Raw genomic sequence first — 21,136 nt, 5'->3', positions numbered from 1 at the left:
GCCCTCATGGCCAAGCTGAACTGTGCCCAAAGCTCTAAAGCCAAAGCCAGAGGGCAGAAATCACCAAGCAGAGAGCCTCAGGCTCAAAACTCTCTGAATGGGAGAAGAGGAGCTGGTGCCTGACTATCAGGCAGAACCGTGTCAAGAGAGTACTTACATTCCAGACGCTCAAGACAGACCTGCGACAGAAGTATTGGTGTTAGCCCTGGAGCACTGCCACTAACTTTAGACCAGAGCACATTCCAGCGCTGGTAGCAAAGCTGTGAACACACTCACCTGCTTTTCTTGGTCCCCAGGTGGTGGCGAGGACAGGGATCACTCCAGTACCATCCTGGCAGGAGTCATGCCAGGACTGTCATTGTGTCTCATGCCTGTTCCACAGCTCCGTGTTGCAAGAGGCATCTCGGAGGAAGTTATGCTAATTTTAACTTAGTACAGTTCAGTTAGTAACTGAACTAACTCGGTTTAGTTACCATTTTCCATGCATGGTAGGTGTGGACAGGTGACACATTTAGGTGGAGGGAATGAGATTCATTCATGCACTCACCAGAGGTTTTGAGCTGAAGTGGGATGGGATGGGATGGAAGGGCAGCAGATTTCAGCTGTTTCTATCAAACCCTTGGCACACAACCAAACGACTGAAATCTGAAGCCTGCCACTGGCTGGGCTCTTCTTGATTTTCAGCAGAGAACAATAAAAAATACCCCATAATTGTGAACAGTCCTCCACATCCAGGGATTCTGCCAAGGCTGGGCTCCCCTTCCAGCCCTCACTCCTGATGCCAGAGTAACAGCGTTGGTTTCTCTGGTACACCGAGCCCCTGCAGCTGCAGTGAACAAGCCCACAGGAAGTGAACAGGCTGCACTGGATTGTGAAATGAATCCAAGCTTCCATTTGGGTGAGTGGTTATCCCAGAAAAAAAACCCCAAACCCATACATTGCATGGGGGCAGCAGCATGCTTCCAAAAACGGGGCAGCTCTGTGCCTGTGTGCCTAGGGGAAAGGCTGCTTTTCCTTTCAAAAATGATGTAACACACCTGAAAAAAGCAACAAGAGAACCAGGTTTGCTAGTCCAGTAAGGTGGAGAGTGCCAGAGTCCCAGCATGAGTGGGTGATAGTTTGACAGGAGCACAGGTTCTTAACCTGACCAAACCCCCTGCTGCAAGAGCAGCAGGTCCCTGACTGGGAACCATGGCCATGCTGCTGCCCACCCCTTCCTCCTGGCCTCCTCTGCCTGCCAACGCACCCCAGAGATGCTGCTCTCCTGAGGAGCCTTACTTGTGAGCAGAAACCGGAGTGGACCTCTGGGTCTTGGCTGCGGAGCTGTCAAGTAAACAGGCTGAACACATCCAGCGATGGGAGGGCTGTGAAAACTGAGAGAAACAAAGATGCACGAAGTGCCAGCTGTGATGATGGGGGAAGGGTTAACACACACCCGACACAGAGGAGGCGACACGAAAGCAGCAGGACAGGACGCTGTGATTCATGTAAGGCTTCAAACTTTATTTCAAATTACCCCTGGTCTCCTTTTCTGTTATCAACGTGCTAGAGGTTCACACTACTGGCAGAATGCAGGCAATTGAAAATAAAGTCTACAATATCCAGACACAGATCTGTGTAACAGACTCAGCCACCATGGAATGTATTTACAGGTACAGCACGGGATGAAGCTCTTAAAACCCTTTACTCTATTAATGACAGGTTTGCACTGCTTTCAGAAGTGACAACATGAGACTGCTTTGTAAAACATCACAATAGCTACACAAAAGGAATTGTTGGGGTTTTTTTTTTTGTTAGATGTCCAAATTCACCTTAGAAGTCCTCTGTTTCTAAAACATTTCTTCCAAAGAACCATTTATAGTCATAAAAGGGTAAAAATATCACTTGCCATCGTGCAACAGAGGTGTTCTTGGCGCTGTTAAAAAGCTGTCTCTGATTTATTTTTAAAGCAGGACCTTTAGGAAAGCCTCCTCCTTCAGAAGGGGAAGACTCAAACCTCAGCTGCTTTGACCCAACCACCACAACGTCACCAGGGATTGCTGAGTGCTCAACCTGGAGTGTGTAACCTCACCGAGCCTCAAACCCTGCTCAGTGTGGTTGGAAGAAAATGGAGTTGTTGTATAAACACCAGCAAGCACCAAACGCTCAGATGGATTCCTCCCACAGCCTCCAACACAAATGCCCCAGAAGAGGAAAGACAATTGCCTCTTGAACACATAAAATAGAATTTTATACAAGCTTTCTTTAAGATATTCTTTTCATGGGATACAACAAGAATTGCACATAAATACACCCCCAAAAATCCCAACCCACTTTGCAAATCAGAACTGAAGTTGCTGCTGTCATACATTCAATAAACCATAGGATGAAACTTCAGGTTTTGAATTCTGTCCTAAACAACTGAATTAAGGTTTGCCAGCATGAAAACAACAGGATTACAAATGTCAGACTAACACAGCCACAGAAACTGCCAGAGCAAGCTGCTGTTAGAACAAAGTGACACTGGGGACAAGCCACCTGCCCAGCCATGCACCCACTGCTCCTCACAGCAGCAGCTGTGTGGACCAAGCACCACAGGAAGCAGCCATTTCTTGCAGTTCTGGCTCAACTCCCCACCCTGTTAACCCCTAAAAACCAGTACTAATGAAATGTCAAACTTCCATCAACCTGAATACTGCTAAGGTTTGTTTTCCCCAAGTGCTGGAAGCTGGACTGGCCCTGCACATCCCCCACCCCTACCCCCCCACCCCCAAATTCCATGACGGGAATGGTTTTCTTAAAATGAGAACGTTAAAAGAGTCACTGCAGGGTGTGCAGTTAAAAAGCATGCCCCAGGGGGCTTCCTTTGGGCAATACCATAAAGTCAGTGCCCCTCTCTTGCAAATTATGTGTGGAGACAAACACACAACAAACCCTCATGGTCTGCACTGCTGGCTACGAGTGGCAGAATCCTCCACTCAGCCAAGCACAGCACAGCCTTCAGACACTGATCCTTTCAGAGTCACCAGCACTCCCTGCAAGCAAAATGGAGTGGAACTCCAGACCTCCTTCAGGAGGGAAGTACATCTGTGTGGAGCTGCTCTCTTCCTGTGTGTACTGCAAGTTATTGGAGTTTTAATTCCTTGCAGAGCTCAGGGCCATGCACTCACCCTGTGTAAAATGGTTTCTTTCTCAGCTGTGCAGTTTTAAATGCCCTCCAGGTGTTCGTCTCCACTTACAACGTGACCAGCCAAAGCCAGTAGGAAGCAACTGGAATCATTATGTGAGATAAGGCATTCAACAGTCACCACAACGGACCTTGAAAGAAATACATGAAGCAAAACAAAACTGGAAATCAAAAGGGGAAAAGTCCTGCTAAGCCCAGCCCCTGCCAGTGTTCCCATGGCAGGTTTACTTCTGCAGAAAGGACTTTCAGCTTAGCCTGCTCCTTCTTCCTTTGTCCCCTCTTGCAGCATTCTGCTTCAAATACATCCCCAGGTGGAGTACCTCTGATGCCCACAGCTGGTCTCAGACCCTGTGCACCATGTATTAGTAGCATTAACATTCTGGGATGCTTTCAATTGGCCAAAAGCCTGACAAAGGAAGTGCAAGGGTGAAGAACTGGGTGTTCCAAGGTCTTTTTTTAGGGGGGTTAGGGAAACAAAAGCAAAACCAAAACAAAAAAGTAACCACTGTAATTGATCAGGTAGCAACCTTGGCCTCATCACCACACCAGAGCACACAGAGCAAGCCTTTGATTTCCAGGTCACCTTTCCAGCAAAGTGCAGATCTTGTTGGCTGCCTCTCCCATTCCTGCACATTGAGCTTCCATTTTTACGTTAAGCAAAGAGGAAGGCAGGCACTGGGAGTTCTGTATCACCAGTGATAAAAAGCTTCATTTATCCCAGCCTTGTTAAACAACACAGGGAAGCTGGGTTTTGCATCAGGTGGCTGCTTTGGGAATTCAGTAACTGTGCTCTTGAAACGATGAAGTTCTCAGTGCCTGGGATGCTCAGTGCTGGCAGGTCTGTGTGGGATGCCCCAGCCCCTAAGAAACATATTATTTGATAACAAGTTTCTAATGATTAGCACGAGCAGGCTGCAATCCTTCACACTGCACTAAAAACACACACGCGGTTCTTGACATCAGGTCATCATTTGGCAGAGCTCAGTAACCACATCCCAACATGACCAGGTGGGGAGGTGGCCAGGAGGATGCAGGAGACCTCCCTCTACTCCTGTTGGAAAAATCTTCACATAAAGCCAGGTCAAAATCCAAACAGAAAGTGAACCTAGCAAGAATGCTAAGGAGATTAATACCATTCAAACAGTTCTGGTTTAGTATCTTCAACTAAGATTTTTTTTGTTTTGGTGGAAAAAAAGGATGCAGCATTTTTTCCCTTGGGGAGAAAAAAAAGAAAAAAAAAGTCATTTTTTTCCCCCCTTTCAAATTTTCAGCACTGAGGACATGCCAAGAGAAGTTACCAGCTGCACAAAGCTCAACCCTGTTATCAAACTCTGCAGGTGACGACTGTGTAATGAATGCGTAATAGAAATAGCTGTTATTTGCAGGCAAAGAAATTCCCTTTCTTTGAGCCCTGCTGGGAAGGAAAGAAATTTCATTCCCCATGTGCCCACTGCAGCAACATCCTTTTTTTTTTCCCCCCCTTTCTTTCAAAATACAAATTAATTCCTCCAGGAATTGCTTTCCAAACTCTACACCCACATCTTCAAGCCTGGTCAGTTTCTAGAGCTGGCTCCAACAGCCACTGGAATTTCCTGCCCTCTTCCCAATTAACTCTGTTTTTCTTTTCTTTTAAATAAGGGGCAAAAATATTGATAATAAAAAATGTTACTGGAAATTGTTGTGATCTCCAAAAAAATGGAGAAATGAAGTAAAACATTCCTGTCAGGAATCACGGGAACTCCTTTCCTTAGAACAGAGCTCTGTGTGTTTGGATGCACTGCATGGGCAGTAAAGTCTTCACGTCCTTCTGCTTAGCCAAGGTAAACCAAAAGGTCTTGGAGGTCTTTACACAGCAGACAAGTGGTGAAGTTGCTGCTGCTTTGGGGGTGCCAGCTCCAGGAGCGCCTGGACAGTCACAGCTACCTGTGTCAAACCCTTCTCTTCTAAAATATGTAGAGGCAAACATAATTGCTCCTGAATGGGGAACAAAACAAAGACAAGAACAAAATGGATGAAAAACACTCAACTGAAAACAAAACCAAAACAAAAAATTAAGCAAAAGGTGACTGAAATATGAAATGTTATGGACGGGCAGCACACGCACAGGTATGAAATGGAACTCCTGCTTGTGACTCAAGAACCTTGAATGTGACTACTCAGAGAAAGCCTTGGGATGATCCTCATGTCTCTTTGTTAGAAAGCTGTACAGGAGTTTGAGAAAGGATTGTGGATGAAGTGGGGAAGAACAAATTGTCCTCTGCTCACACTGAAATGGCAGCAGTTTGCAAAACCACAAGTAGATGGACATAGGGAAGGAAAAAGTTTTGCTTCAATGTGATGAGACCACTAGAACACTGAGAAGGAGAGGAACCATGGCTTCCTTTCCCAAACACATAGCAAGCCTGTTTGACTATCCAAAGTGAGGAAAGACCTGCTTTGAAGCAAAGAATGCAGTACTAGTGTGTGCTATGGAAACACTGTGTAAGAAGCCTAAGAGAAAACATCACGCTTAAAAGCAACGCTCATCTCAGGAGACACTGCCCACCTGGAGTCCTTCTGTCTATCTGTATGTGCATGCTGATGTCTACCCATTAAGTCTTTGGAAGGCAGGACAAGGCAGAAAGCACGGGTTGTTCTATGGAGAAAAAAAGGGGGTGGGTGGGTGGGGAAGGAGTCTTGCTTCTATGTATGGCTGAAATAACCTGCACCATCTGTCCTGTCCAAGGCAATGAGGAATTGACACGGCGTGTTTGCAGGCAGCTGTCCATCCTGTGTGAAGAGTGAGTCTCTGCTGCCTCTTTACCTTCCAGAAGCACACCTGCTTAGCAGGCTACCTCAAAACCAGTCTGAGCAGTAAGAGTAACACGCAAAATGCAAGAAGAGGTTTCAAAGTGTTTATTAATAATTGTGCTATTCTCAGACTAAGATGGATTTAAAGCCTCATCCTATGTAAGTCCTTGGCACATCCTGGCCATCCTCACTCCACAGCGGTCAGGATACACATCCAACAGTTCCCTGTGTCTGTAGATAATAACCAGGCCTGTCCCTCCTACAGAGCTACATGTCTTTTCACATGCTATTTCCACAGTAACCTGTATTGCTCCACTTTGTGAACCTTTACTGACTTCTGATGTTAAAGAGCTCCTTCAGCACAGTGGCAGCCAAGCCTCCTCCCGCAAAGTGGAGAGGAAACAAATGAACCCAGACTGAAAATTCTCACAGTGAGCCATATGATCAGGCTGAGCTATACATTATTCTTCCAGCAAGCTCCTTACTTTGAAAGAAGTGTGCTTTTTGAGAGAACACTTGTAAACTTGAGCAAATAGGCCTTATCTTTTTTCTTCTGTATGCATACAGATAAGGGGCAAAGCTTTGGAATGACTCCATACCACAGTCATGGCAAACAAAACTTACAAACTGGAAGGCACTGTTAGTGTAAAACCCCTTGCAGCTTTTATCACAGTGTTCATTAGAAGAGATTAAGAAACATAGGAACTGAGTTAATTTTTAGGCCATACCAGTAAGCAGTGCAAAAAGAGCTTGTTTGAAAATAAAGCAATCTCCCCTGGTCAAAAGTCCTCTCTTTCCTCCACGACATTTTGCTTTGTGTGATTTGGAAGCAGAGCACCAACTCCTTTCCTTGCTCCTTGGTTAAATACTGGCTTTCAGTTACAAGAGCTTGTGAGATCTGTGTACATGTACCACATTTTTTACTGGTAGTGACCATATTTGCAACTAAACTCCTGTGTGTCTTAAACTGTGCTTCAGAGCTGTGGCCAGGGTAATGCTGGAATGCTAACACCACTTAAACCTGGCTCACAGAGCCATTTACTGTATTTTCAGATACAACAGAAAGGTACTGAAAACACGTCTGGAACAGATGTTTGACTTCATACTTACCTGTCACTGGTCTCTGAGCAGAGCTCCTGAATTGATCTACACTCTGAGGAGACATGGTCTTTTGCACATCACACGGGGAGTGCCCTGAAGTTCAGAGGTGTCCCTGAGACGTTAAAGCATTAAAGCACCAGGATGCTTTTCCTGGGGAGGGAAAAGCTTTGAAGCTTATGGAAGACTACCTGAGTTTTGTAAAACAATGAAGTGTGATCATGCAGCCAGGCCTTAGGCTCTGACATTCTGCAGCATCTGGCAGAATCCTTGAGATTTTTTTTTCCTTCTTTCAAAGCTGTTGAAGGGCTCCATTTCTCTGAAAATTTCCTGTTTGATCTGTTAGGAAGCTCAAGTAGCTCAGGATTCACTGACAGTTACTTTAAAAAGTCTGACTCAAAGCAATACACCAGAGCCTACAAATAGAGAAGTCAAATGCTCTCAGAAGCAGGACAAGGGACTGAGGGTAAGAAGAAAAGTATCAGTTGTGAAGTCCTGTGGACAAAACTTACCAGACCATGTCTCCTAAGACTGTGAGATCTCTTCAAGAACACTGATGATGAAAAAAAAAGGACTTTGCATTCTTTAACATTTTTCATCAGATAACCCTTGAGCATTATGCCAACGTGGGTGCAATTCCCACTATACAGAAGAGGAAACTGAGGCACAAACTGACAAGGCAGTTTTCCCAGCACTGTATCATGCACCCATGTGTCCTAATCCCAGTCCCCAGCTGTAGCCCACGGTGAGCACTTCCTCCCTTACAGAAGCATTACGGCTGCTAAATATGACACAGCAAATACAAATGTGAATCATGTCACAGATGGGCGTGTGGCTGCACCAATGTGTTTTACTCATTGTACTTGTCACCTCTGTTCCATCAGTGGGAAAGGAATCACTTCATACACACAGTCTTGAAACAAACCAAAATCCTTTCCCCAAGCACCAGAGTGATGGAGGGAGGAAGTGGCAACACTACCCTTCCGCTAGAGGAAAAAGACCCAGCGATAGAACATACAGAGCGTTAGCATTAGAGTACAGTAAAACACCACAAAGCCCCAGAGCTGAACGGAAAGGGAGACAAGACTGGATTCTTCTGAATCTGTCCCCAGGGAAAGAAGAGTCTCAACTGTTCTTTTAACGCTGAGGTTTAGCTGAAGAATGTCAGAAGGGGAACAAAGATTGTCCTGTCCAGAATGTGTGAGCAGGAAGGGAAAACAGACAGAAAAAAAAAGGTCAGTCAGTTAGCCATAGCAACATCCATGAAGCAGTCAGTCATCAGACATCTCAGATAAAACCTACACGTCCCAGAAGCGTTATCACAGCTGGTTAATGCTCACAGAGCAGTCTGCAAGACTCCCACTGCACAGAACTCACTCACTGCAAACATTCAGTGCTCGGTGAGGTGCCTGTCACCTGTGCAGCTTAAACGTGTAACAATCTTTGTTGTCAAAAACACAGCAGTTTACACATGCCTTGGTGAAAACCGTGTTTGTGCAGGGGAAATGCAGAGGCTGGAGGTTTCTGAGATGCTGCTGGCACTGAGTACTCACTAAAGCTAAGTCTCCACATGTATCTTAGTTAATGCAAACAGTAGACAAGGGATTATTTACGTGTAACCAATGCTTAAATGCAGTATCTGGCAGAAACATCTATTACTAATTAAGAGTGTAAATGTTCTGTTAACTATTCTCACTATTCCCTCCCTTTCACACAGGTAACTGCAATCTAGATGCAGAGTCTGTTCAACTGTTGGATTCTTTTGATCCAAGGGCTTTAGCTAGCCCAGTCCTGTAGAAATAGCTGCTCCACTGTGGTGCCTACAACTTTCTAAAAGCAGCGTTCCTCTTAGCAGGTATTTCTACATAGTTCCACACTTTCAGAAAGCTTTTTATTTCTGTAATTAGAATTTAAATGAAAGGCAATTTCGGCAGGCATCTTTTCAGGAAAAATACACTAGGTTGCCATTCTTGCTTGCAGGTATCTTACCCTCACATCTCAGTAGGTATGTAATGGAGACATGTGAGAGCCACTTTAGAGGTCAGGAGGGGTTATTCCACTAAGTTTTCCCAGAGCCACTCTCCTTGAACTGTTTCACATTAAAGTAAGAAACATGAGAAAAGCAGGAGGGCCCTGAACACTCAGGATAGTAAATATAGCAGAGTAGGGTTGTATGGGGCTCAGTCTTGAGTGGCTGGCTTGTTTGGATGCTTTTAAACGTGGGTCCTCTCAGTGATCTGGCTCTGTACCGCAATCCCGTAACAATCACATCTTCCTATTTGAGGGAGCTATAAATAGGAAAGCTGGGATGGAACCAAACGACTTTGCCCCAGACAAAATGATACTGTGCAGTTCTGCTGGGGGTTAAAGTCTAAAAAACTAAACAAGGCACTAGTGGCTTACAAGTCTCTACCACCTCCTAACAAGATTCATCATCTGAGTCACATGAAATTGGCAGGCAGCTCAACTACTTTGCTACCCTAAAATCACAGTGGTTCAAATTCCTGCAAAGTGAAGTTACCCAAACCACCAGAAAATACTGCATGACTGACTCAGGAACGTTGCTTTTAGAAATAGCTGGGAAAGGAGTCACCAGGGTCTACCTTTCCCTTTCACAATACAAAAGAAAGAAAACAGCAGCCACAAGGGAAACACTGATGCTTAGCACTGGGAGAAACCAAATCCATTAATGCACTAGAAGAAAAATTAAGAGAAACGTGACACATGTCCAAACTATTTGTACTGACACAGCTGCTAAGACAAAGTAGAAAGGACAGGACAGCATAAAACTGAACTCAGATGGACTATTATTTATGTTCCCACTTCCTGGCTCTTCTGCAAGTTTCACAAGAGGACAAGGAATACTAGAAGAAGACAGACTCTACCACTGGTACATAACAAAAGAATTAGGATCTATGCAAAGGTAGCTACCATCAGAGAAAGGCCAAAATTACTGTGAAGTGTTGGTAAGACAGTAAAGACATTCATGTAAGAGAATTATTCTGAAAGAAGGTGGAAAGCTTTGGGATAAAAAGAACACATGCAAAACATCATTCAAATTCTAACCAAATATCTGACATTGAGAAAATGGAACTGTTTTTTATAGAATACCTTGCAATTATAAAAGCAGACTCAAACTGCATGAGCTGTAATGAACTTGAGGCTCAGCAGTAAGCAAATCAGACCTCTGATAAACTACCTCTGACTTCATTTTGCCTTGGAGGACAATGCAAGGTTAAAGTCTGATCTGCAAGGCACAGCTTATACCTGAACCTTCTAAAGGTTTAACCAGTTGGTTTGCATCCAATCTTTCAAAGGTGTTTTTATTTTCTGAAGCATCATACAAAACTACATCTGAAACGTGGTATCAGGGTAGCTGAAATACATACCTGAGGCACTCCAATCCTTCTGCAAGCTTCCAAGAAATTCTCCACATTTCGTCTGCACTTTGCCATTGTAAGTTTAGGCTGCAAGGAAACAAAACAGACAGACACAGAGTGTTCTTAACTGGCAGGGCTTTAAAAGGTCTTTGCTTGGAACAGAACTTTTAATAAACCTCTTTGCCAAAAACTCATCGCACCGGCACGAGCCTGTCTGAGCTGAAAGCAGACTCGGTTCAAGTTTGCTCTTCATAAAAGCAAGCCTGAATTTCAAAGCTACCTGGTTTACCAGAGCTGAATGCTTTTAAGGGAAGGCAGTACTAAGCTGTGTGGTATTTATGTGCAAGGTGTTACATAGAAGTAGCTAGCACTTCAGTGACTACAGTATGGCAACTAAAGAAAACGAATGTACTCTGAACAAAACACACACGCGTGGCTACCACGCTGTGATTGCAGAGCCATTCTGTGATATGAAGCAATCAGTTCTGGATTACTGTAACACAAAAATACCTACACACCAAACCATATTTCAATCAATAAAGAGATTAAAAAAAAAAAAGAAAAAAAAAGGTTTAGAAGAAACCAGAAAATAATGGAAGAAAACTGAAGCTTGCTGCTTGCAAGCTGCTTGTAGAAGTGTTTGATGTAGCTGTTTGAATTGCATTCACTGGCATTTTTTTTCCCCCTGTATTTAGCTTTCACACCTCTACACAGACATACACCATGGCATAGACCCTGTCTTGGTCCTGTCCTAAGGAGCAAGGGAAGTGGGGCTCTGTAGTCTGGAGAAGGCTGAGAGGGGATCTTACCAATATCTATAAATATCTGAGGGGTGGATGTCAAGATGAATATTCCAGCCTCTCTTTGGTAATAGGACAAGGGACAATGGGTACAGGCTGCAACACAGGAAGTTCCACCTCAACATGAGGAGAAACTTAACAGGCTGCCCAGAGAGGTTGTGGAGTCTCCTTCTCTGGAGACTTTCAAAACCCACCTGGATGCATTCCCGTGTGGCTTGCTCTAGATGATCCTGCTGTGACAGAAAGTTGGTCTAGATGACCTCTAGAGGTTCCTCTCAACTTCTAACACTCTATGAATCTTAAATCTTACCCTTTTCTGGTTAGACACACAAGTTTCTGCTCCTCTGATCAAGCTACCCACAGCCTATATAGCAGTGGGTATCAGCTTCTATGAGTTCAGTGCTTTTCTGTAAGCTTAGAGGCTTCCTCTGCTCTGTCCCTGTAATGTGCCCTATTTCCTCACCAAGAAAGCAGGTTAAAAAGGCCAGTGCTGACTTCCCAAAGGACAAAGGGAATACAAAGGTAACCCTGTGACTGAGGAACGACATGATGACTCTTCTGCTCCTTCAGCGGTGCAGTCAACGGCTGCCTCTGCCTTGGGATTTATATGACAAAGTCATGACTTAATTCCTAACGTGGCACATTCAACAGCACACAGAACCAGGCCACTGCAAGGACATTCTCAATGGTGTATGTCTACTAAATAGTAGCTGTGTGTCTTCCCCCTTCAACATTCTACAGCCTGCCTGAAATGCTGGCACATCCAGTTCAGTTGTTCTCGACATAATGGAGAAGAGATCTGCCAGTTTACTGCAAGCCCAAGGGAGAGGAACCACAATGATACAGTAGGCAGCCCTCTAAGTGCCAGTTGAAATTCCAACCAGCACACAGACTGATACCAAAATAAGGCAAAGAAAACTCAATACAAAATGTTTCAACTCCTTCTCCCAGGAACAATCCTCAGTTTTTCACCCTTATACAATTTAAAGGTGCATCACAAGCAAGCTGTCTGTTGATATGACTAAGTAGATGACCTTAAATATTTTTGCTGCACTGACTTTCACAAATACAGATCAGTTCTTTCAGTATTTCACAGTGCTTGAATCATAGAACCGCAGGATCCCTCAGGTTGGAAGGGACCTCAAAGATCATCCAGTCCAACCTAGCACCCAGCCCTAGCCAGTCAACTAGACCATGGCACTAAGTGCCTCATCCAGGCTTTCCTTGAACACCTCCAGGGACGGTGACTCCACCACCTCCCTGGGCAGCCCATTCCAATGCCAATCACTCTCTCTGTGAAGAACTTCCTCCTAACCTCCAGCCTATACTTCCCCCAGCACAACTTGAGACTGTGTCCCCTTGTTCTATTGCTGGTTGCCTGGCAGAAGAGACCTTCTCTGTGCTTTCCCTACACGATACACAGCAATGCAGCCTGAACCAGAACACCTTCATTGCTTTCTAGAAACACTTCAGTTAGGCAGAGTCAGAAAAAACACTTCAGAAATGTTCAAAATTCTCTGGGCACTTCCTTCCTTGCTCTGAACCAGACGCAACAACTCTTCCCTTATTCCTTGTTAGCACAAAGGTGTGAATGGATTTGTTTTGTTCTAGGAGAAGATCTTCTCCCAGTAGCTCAAGTGTGCTTTGCTACAATTCCTACCCAGAAGAATCTGTAGTGCTGTGAAGTGGATGCAGGAATTAACTTGGCTTCTCTGTTTTCACTGCCTTCTTTAGTGGCACCCTAAGCATTGTAGAGAATGTTGTATTTCACTGTTTTCCTGATCTTCTGAGGTATTTTGATCTTTTGAAATATCCTATTTGATTTTTCATGCTGAACTGTCTTGAAGGGACACTGTAGCCAAGTGGGGGGACAGGGGACACAGTCTCAAGTTGTGCTGGTGAAAGTATAGGCTGGATGTTAGGAGGAAGTTCTTCACAGAGAGAGTGATTGGCATTGGAATGGGCTGCCAGGGAGGTGGTGGAGGCACCGTCCCTGGAGGTCTTCAAGTAAAGCCTGGATGAGGCACTTGGTATCATGGTCTGGTTGACTGGATAGGGCTGGGTGCTAGGTTGGACTGGATGATCTTGGAGGTCTCTTCCAACCTGGTTGTTTCTATGATTCACTAGTTTTCAAGTTAACACCTACAGGTAAGACTTGAAAATGTTACTGTTTTCTTACAATCTATGTCAGAAATAAGTTCATTTAAATGCAATAAACCCAAGTATCACTTCTTTTCCTGACAGCAAAGACTTTTTTGGACAGAACAGACAGCTACATTTTGTCACAAACGTTCACAGGAGAGAATGCTGATCTGAGCATTTGTCTGGGTTGCAGGACTTTGTTGGATGTAAATTTGCACAGCTAAAATGTGCTAGCAGTATTGCATACTTACAACAGCAGGTGAGGGGACATGAATGCTGGGAACAGACCGGGGACGCACGTGGTTAGCTAGATGGCACAGAACAACACCGTCGGTGAGAGCTGCTCCAAGATCACTGGGCAGTGACACTTTCAACCGTGACTCGATGTTCTGCAGACAAATGAACATGCACACACCAAAAATAAGAGCTGGTTTCCTCCTGCTGTTCTGTTCTGTACCACATTTTGTAAGAGGCAGAGTGACAACTCTCTGCTCAGCCTCGTGACATTGCTAGACAGCTTTCTGAGTTACACTGAGGGAAGGTCTGTGCACTGCCGTGGCCCAAAGTTCTTCACTGAGAGAGTCATTGGACACTGGAATGGGCTGCCCGGGGAGGTGGTGGAGTCGCCATCCCTGGGGCAGTTCAAGGCAAGGTTGGACGTGGCACTTGGTGCCATGGTCTAGCCTTGAGCTCTGTGGTAAAGGGTTGGACTTGATGATCTGTGAGGTCTCTTCCAACCCTGATGATACTATGATAATGCAGGAACAACTGAGCTCAGTGATGAACAATTTGCATTGTACAGCACAAGGGACTGGAACAGTATTCTTAACCCTACATGCTCTCAGAGAATGGTTCAGACAAGGGAAGTGAAAATAATTGTCCTTGTGGGTTGGAGGACAGCACAGTTAACAGCAGACAAGACAACATTTTTGCCTGTGAAGAGAAACCTGAGCTAGCTGGCATAGTTTAGGAAAAAACAAAGAGGTAGGTAGTCTTCATGCAAGAGAATGAAAATTGAGTTCAGGCTTTTAATCTTATTTCAAACACCAAGTTCTTAGGCTGAATCTAAATTGCTTTTCTTAGTAATTAAAAAAGAAAAAAGATTTAAGCTTACCTGGGAAGCAGAACAAGGGAGACTAAATACAAAGCATTCTGAGATAACAGAAGAGAAGCTACTCAAACTGCACTGAGTTTTGATTTGATTTTGGATAAGTTTTTCCTTTTAGAGAAAGGAGGATATTCTTACTTTAAAATCTACAAAGAGAAGTTCTCTCTGTCCATCTGAGATGCTTGTGGCTTTTAAAACCAGTTTTAACAAGAAGGAATAATTATTTCTTGGTAAAGTTCAAACAATTAATTAGAGCACCTCAAGGAATCCCTTCATACTCTCCAGAAACAAGCCTGGAGCAAAGCAATGCAGTACCTTAATGCCATATGGCATTTTCAATATTCATTGCTGTCATTGTACCTGGGGCACAAACCAGGAGTGTGGTGGTCCTGAACAGACAAAAAGCACAAGAGTAAGGAATATTTGTGCCTCAGATGTTCTGTAATTAATTAAGCATAAGACAAGAACCAATAGGTGGATCCAGAGCACACAAGGAAACCATGCTGTCAGCATGACTGGCAGTAGCCTCTGTACTCCATCTGCTTTTGTGTGGGCTTTACAACAAAGAGATTAAAAGGAAGACAGTGAGGCAACTTGCCAGGGAGCCCCTTACAAGTGTGAAGGCTGATAAGGAAGAAGGAAAGCACAAAGTCATTTTAAAAGCAGAGATCACCATTCACTCGGAAGCGAGAGCCAGCAGAGTTTATTTTACAGAACTGGAAGCTGATTTTATCCACTACACACCCCAGATGGAACACCATTGCATCCACTTGAAAGAACCACTTAGGATGTGCAACTTTTGGTCAACTGTGCACCACAATGCTTCAGTGGAACTGGCCCAAAACACAAAGAAAGACTTAGCAGGGTGCACACAGTGCATTTACTAAGATGTCTGCATGCTGGTTCCTGGCAGCGCTTACCTTACGTAGCTGCTCTATTAGTTCCAGCTCCTCCTCTCGCTGTTTGGAGTTCTGTCTTACTCTGGGGTCTGCAGAATCATTAGCAGGAGACAAGGCACGGGTAGAAGATGAAGTAACAGCTGAAAAAGGAGCATGAAGGAAGGGAAATGACTAAGCATGGTTTGGCTGACTGTCACTGCTGAGCTACACATGCACACACAGGAATCCAGAACGGGTACAGTGCGTGTCTACTCACAAATCTGTTTCTTTCATTTGATTATTAATCAAATTAAAGATCTACTAGACTGAGTGAGGTGTCCTGCAACATGTTTTTTTTCCTGTTTGAATTCTGTTTTTTGCTGGATAATTATCAGTCACAAAGGAGAACCAAGTTTTGCCACATGAGTGTGTCAGAACAGTTCAGTCTTCTTACAAAACTGCAATTTTGCTACCTGCTCCTATGCTATGCAAAATGAATCAAGCTGCCCTCATTAGCTATTGAAAGCTTTTGCAGCATTTCCTTTCTATCTTTTTAGGCTTTCCTTAGGAAGAGAAATTTCCACAAACGAGACAAAAGAGCTGACAGCTCTAAACAAAAAAAAAAAGGTGTGTTCTCAAATGATTTAATGCTATGTGCTTATGAATGGAACTCTGATGATAAAGGCCTGGAGTAACAGTGCAAACACTAGGAACACAGAGGTTAATGTAACATAGCAAAACTAGCTGATGACTGAGCTATAAAACCTACCTTTCTTTGCTTCATCCCTGACAGCTGCTGCTCGGAAAAGGAAACTCTCAGGTCGCTGGGAAGGGTTTCTATAGGAAGGCGGGGCTGCATGGCCAGGATATGGAGGGGAAAGGTGGACTAAACAAACGTGGAAAGGCACAGGAAAGGAAAGGAGGAAGGAAACTGGTTAGAGTTTAAATAGGAAATGGGTTCAGCAATGTGGCAATTAAAAAGAACAAACCAAAAATTTTAACATAATAATGACAAAATAAATTACAGCCATGCATGATAAAAGCGCAGAGCAGGAAAGGGCACTTCCAAGGACACTCGCATGCAAAGCACATTCCACATACCAATTCCAGCAACTGTTCTGACTGGTGCTGAATGCATCTGTGTGCCAAAGCCTACAGAAGGCCTAAGCCAGCCAAACCCTAGCTTTGCCTGAAGACATGCTTCACTCCTGTTGTCGTTTCCCTCATGTGTTTCTACAGGGCCCCAAATAACTGGGTAAATTCTCAAACACACAGAGATGGGAACATTTGCTCCCTTCTCTTCACTGTACCAAATAAGCAAGCAGGCATTTTGATGTTAGCTTTTAGAAACAACTTCTTTTCCCTGTTACCTGTCTGAGTGGTAGGTGAGCCAGGGGAGATGGTAGATCTGTCATCACTCTGTGGACAAAGAAAGCAGAAAAGTATGAATGGTCCCAAATCTGGAAAAGCTGTGACGCTGTTTTGATTTGCTGTGTTTTAAAGAAAGGCTTCAGCCATTTAAATGTTTTAAAAAAACAAAGACACCCCAGAAATGTGAAGAAGGACAGAATGTTGCTCCTCAGGCTTCACCTCTGCAGAAAGTCTGAGTTTTTCTTCTGCAGAAATGACAAAATTGGTGGGATTGTTTTTGAAGAAAAAGAAGGATGAAACTGCAGTGACAGATCTTGGCTTTCTCTGCCTTCCAACCATAACTGTCAAAGAATTCCTCGCAAAGGGGACAGAAAAATGGACACCAAAGTAACATGCAGGGCTTGCATTGCAGCAGCACTGGTAAGGATACATCTCTTTGACAACCTTTGGTAATGCAATGCTGCTGTTCACTGCACGTCACTCTGCCCAGTGAAACCTACTGTGGGTTTATGACAGTGCTTACACAGAACAGCAATTTCTTGGAATGAAAGCATCCAGTACAGCAGTTTCCACTGAGGAGGAGTAAGTCTAGGATATCTGTATTCAAAAGGAAGCTGGTAAAGAATACAACAAGAGCACTTTTGATGAATTTGGTCAAGAGTAAACGAACTTGTACAGAAAAAGCTACATCAAAGACAACCAAGAAACCCTCAGAGGCTGTTTACCATGTTTTCATAGCTTAGGCCACCTGTAGACACAGCCTAAAGCTAAGATGAGGTAATATCTACTACAGTTTAATCAGGTAAATTGGATTCATACCCTACCTGAACTTTTGCTTAGAAGCTGAAAGACTAACACCTGTTAAAACAGATGTGTGGATCCAAGAGTTTTTTGTTGCTTTACTGGTGAATGATAATAGCAAGAGATACCTTGACAGGACTGAAGGTAGAGGCATTAGGCAGGGTAGTAGCAGAGCTTTCTTGATTCAACCCTGAGAGTGACTAAATGCAGAAAGAAAAAAAAAGAAAGGGAAAAGAAGGCAGTAGCAGTATTAGCAAACAGCTGACAGGTCATGCACAAGGGTGGAATGCAGTAGGAAAGTTGAAAAGGAAGGGGTGATTATGCTCACATTCTCAGAAACACTCAACGGGCAACAGACACACTTGCTGAATTACAGCTAAAGCCTTCCTGCCCTCCTTAACTTTCCAGCTAATGAGCTTGGGAGGTGCAACGTTTCCTTTTACACACAACAGTGACACAAAAAGCAGAATGAAGGTAGAAACTTCTTTAGGAACAACTAAAGTAATGCCCAAGTAACACCTACACCATCAGACAGAAGGATTTTTCCCAACAACGGTTCATTCTGAGCCACTCTGCAGAAAAAATAACTTTTGTTATACTGTTTCACCTATGTTGTGCATTTTTACTAAGTTATTTTCCTATCAACTTTCTAAGACCAGAGAAACCCAGAGTTTACTCAAGAGTATACACTTTGTATCTGCCACAAACACCTAATGCTGTCCTTGTGAATTATGCACAGAGTAAATATGACTTTGTGGGTGGAATCCAGGTCTTGGGGAAGGTGTCAGTGTGAAGACTGACATTGTTGTCACAAATAAAATGCAGCCAAATGCCAGTTATAACCAATATCAAAACTGCCCAAATAAACAACTTTTCATGCCTATAGAACAGGAGCCTCAGCATGCCAATTTGTTGCTGACATATAGGTGGATCTATAAGGCCAAATCAAAACATTAACATTTGAGGACTGAGTGGCTCAAGAATGGTCTAGTTGACTGGCTAGGGCTGGGTGCTAGGTTGGACTGGATGATCTTGGAGGTCTCTTCCAACCTGGTTGATTCTATGAATGAAACTGTACTTTCTGGAACAACATTCAAACAGTGAAGTGGCAGTTCAGCACAGGAAAAGAACACCACATGACACCTAGAAACTCTACAGATGTGGATGAGAGACTTGGGAGTGTTAAGATGATTCACAGTTGTTCTGCCACTTCAGAACAGTACAGCCAGGAAGGACCTGGGGCAGTTCAAGGCAAGGTTGGATGTGGCACTTGGTGCCATGGTCTAGCCTTGGGCACTGTGGTAAAGGGTTGGACTTGATGATCTGTGAGGTCTCTTCCAACCTTGGTGATACTGTGATACTGTGATACTGTGACTAGAAGGACAGCAAGGCAAGCCTTAAATACAAGTATCTTTAGGTGTGATACAGACATAACAGCTGATCCTCAAGACAGCCTCTTTCTCCACAGCAAGTCAGAGGTTAAAAAAAGGGAGTTTCTTTTTTATTTTAAAGAGTTTACAAACACCACTTAAGCAAAACATTAGCTGGTGTATGAGCACAGCAAAATAAATCAGAAGTAGGTGTTCTGTAAAATTAGTGTAACTGTTCCTGTATCAAAAGAGCCTTGACGCGGACTAAGGAGAAGTCATCACAATCCACGTACCCAGTAGTGGGCGAAGGGAAGGGGAACACGGCACAGCACAGTGTAGGACAACCACAACAGCATCACACTGCATGCTCTTCACCTGTTTGCGAGTCCCTGGCCTTCTCTTAATGGTATTGGTGTTACTGTCAATCTCAAACACAAAGAGAGGCTCAAACCCATTCTGTCAGGGACAGCAAGGAGAGAGAGAGGGAAGAAAGGAAGAAGTAAGGCAAAGAACAAGTGTAAGAAAAGGTAGCCACGATACAAAAGGAGCCAGGATTCTGCATTCAGACTGACAACACCCTGCTGCACATGCTGCACTTGGCCTCTAGGTCTAGCACTAAAGTCCAAGATATCTCCCTGTGCCAGAAACAGGGACTGCCAAAACAGAGCCCAGCCAGAACTCTGCACAAACCAAATAAGGATATTTTAAGCAAATTTGATTATTAAGTGTTTGAATATACAAATGGATGCCAACAGTCTGGGAGAAAACTTCTGGGTACCAGAGAGCATAATTCAAGTCCTGCTTACTTTACCCATACCATTATTATTTGTAACACACTGGGAGCCTCAAAGCCTTAACTCAAAATGTTTCTGAGATCCCTTGTGCTAACACTAACACAGTGGCCTCAGGCTGCGTTTAAGAACAGAACAAGAAAACAGGAGGCAATGAAGGGAGCACAAGGCAGCAATGACACAGAGGTTATGAAAGGAAGAGGTCACACCAGCTGCCTGATGCTTATCAAATATGTCATGGGCTTCACAACAGGGAAAGTGAGTAGCAGCTTGGACGATTTTTTGAGCTACTTTTTCTTTCCATGGCACTCACTTCATAAGGGACAGTATGGGAAAAGGAAGTAAGACATTTGGGGAAAAATGTGACTCATAAGCAATCGTGGCTGAAATTGTTAGCCAAATACAAAGCCTCGACACTATCTCAACAAGTAATCTTAATTTTAATGAACAGCATTAACCTTCTGAGAAGAGCAAGCAGGATATGACTAACACACAACTTTGAGGTACACAGCACAGCATCTTAGAGGGGCCACTGATCACACTTCTCCAGCAACATTTTAGTTTGGGTGTTACAAGTCAACACAAAGAAATGCACCACAGTCAGCAAACTCCGCTTCTAATCACAGGTATGTAGTAGAAACATAAAACTAAACGATTTATTAACATTCATAGAAAGAATGAGTAATGATTTTGTGAGTTAAGACTGTCCTGAAATTGTTTACAAACAAAAGGCAGCAGAGTAACCTGTGCAATGTGAATACATTTTAATTAGTGATAAAAGACAACAAGAAGACCAAGAGAAACACGGAGATTAACAACGTATTTGTTAATGCAGTAACAACATCATGAGAATGAAGCAGTACAATAAAAGCAAGCTCACTTACTGTCCAACTATGTATTATATTTACTACTTTAAAAATATTTTCCATACATCCAAGTTGAAAAACATTATTTGGAGCAAAATGAAAGCAAGTGTTCTGTTTAGAGGGCTCTGATCTAATGAGGGAAATGCTGAACAGAAGATTTTTTTCACTCTACCTTTTTACCTCTATGTAAAATTCTCCTTTCTTGTCACAAGTGTTATTCCCAGGACAAAAAGTTAGAAGAATCAGTGGAAAATCCAGTAGAAGCCTTTATTTTTTAAACTAACCTATCTGCACACTGTATAAAAGCTTTGTAAGGTATAATGTAGACTACTGCATGTAGCCTTTAAGTGGAGAGAGAAAGCAAGAGAGGAAACTATGTAAATGGAAATGATGTATCAAAAACAGCTACTAATGAAAAGCCAGAGAGGAAACTCTGTAAATGGAAACGATGTACTAAAAACCTGCTGTTAATGAAAAGAATTTTGACATGAAATGCCTCTATACTTTGGTGAATGAAAAAAGCCACCCACAGAAATGATGGATTTGACTTTTAGGTTTAAGGAGAAGGAAAATGT

General features: G+C 43.5%; 2 protein-coding genes across 17 annotated transcripts in view; both read right to left on the bottom strand.

The window, feature by feature from the left end:
- Positions 1-21,136, bottom strand: part of RPL35A (ribosomal protein L35a) — a 114,733-nt gene that overhangs the window by 32,473 nt on the left and 61,124 nt on the right. The gene's annotated exons all lie outside the window — the stretch shown is intronic.
- Positions 1,483-21,136, bottom strand: part of LRCH3 (leucine rich repeats and calponin homology domain containing 3) — a 73,366-nt gene continuing 53,712 nt past the window's right edge. For 4 of the 16 annotated variants that reach the window (XM_064165654.1, XM_064165655.1, XM_064165658.1 and 1 more), the window contains 8 exons: positions 19,280-19,360; positions 17,663-17,734; positions 16,733-16,781; positions 16,132-16,248; positions 15,405-15,523; positions 13,628-13,765; positions 10,444-10,521; positions 6,047-8,241 (listed from right to left, as the gene is read on the bottom strand). In XM_064165654.1, coding sequence (XP_064021724.1) covers positions 8,041-8,241; positions 10,444-10,521; positions 13,628-13,765; positions 15,405-15,523; positions 16,132-16,248; positions 16,733-16,781; positions 17,663-17,734; positions 19,280-19,360 — 855 coding nt within the window. In that variant the 3' untranslated portion in view covers positions 6,047-8,040. Of the gene's footprint in view, positions 5,141-6,046; positions 8,242-10,443; positions 10,522-13,627; positions 13,766-15,404; positions 15,524-16,131; positions 16,249-16,732; positions 16,782-17,662; positions 17,735-19,279; positions 19,361-21,136 lie in introns of those variants that run through there. The other 12 variants (XM_064165656.1, XM_064165669.1, XM_064165662.1 and 9 more) reach the window with 7 other exon arrangements.

This window comes from Pogoniulus pusillus, chromosome 26, assembly GCF_015220805.1.
Source record: "Pogoniulus pusillus isolate bPogPus1 chromosome 26, bPogPus1.pri, whole genome shotgun sequence".
In the NCBI taxonomy this organism is placed as follows: Eukaryota; Metazoa; Chordata; class Aves; order Piciformes; family Lybiidae; genus Pogoniulus; species Pogoniulus pusillus.
This window is presented reverse-complemented; position numbering and strand designations above follow the sequence as displayed.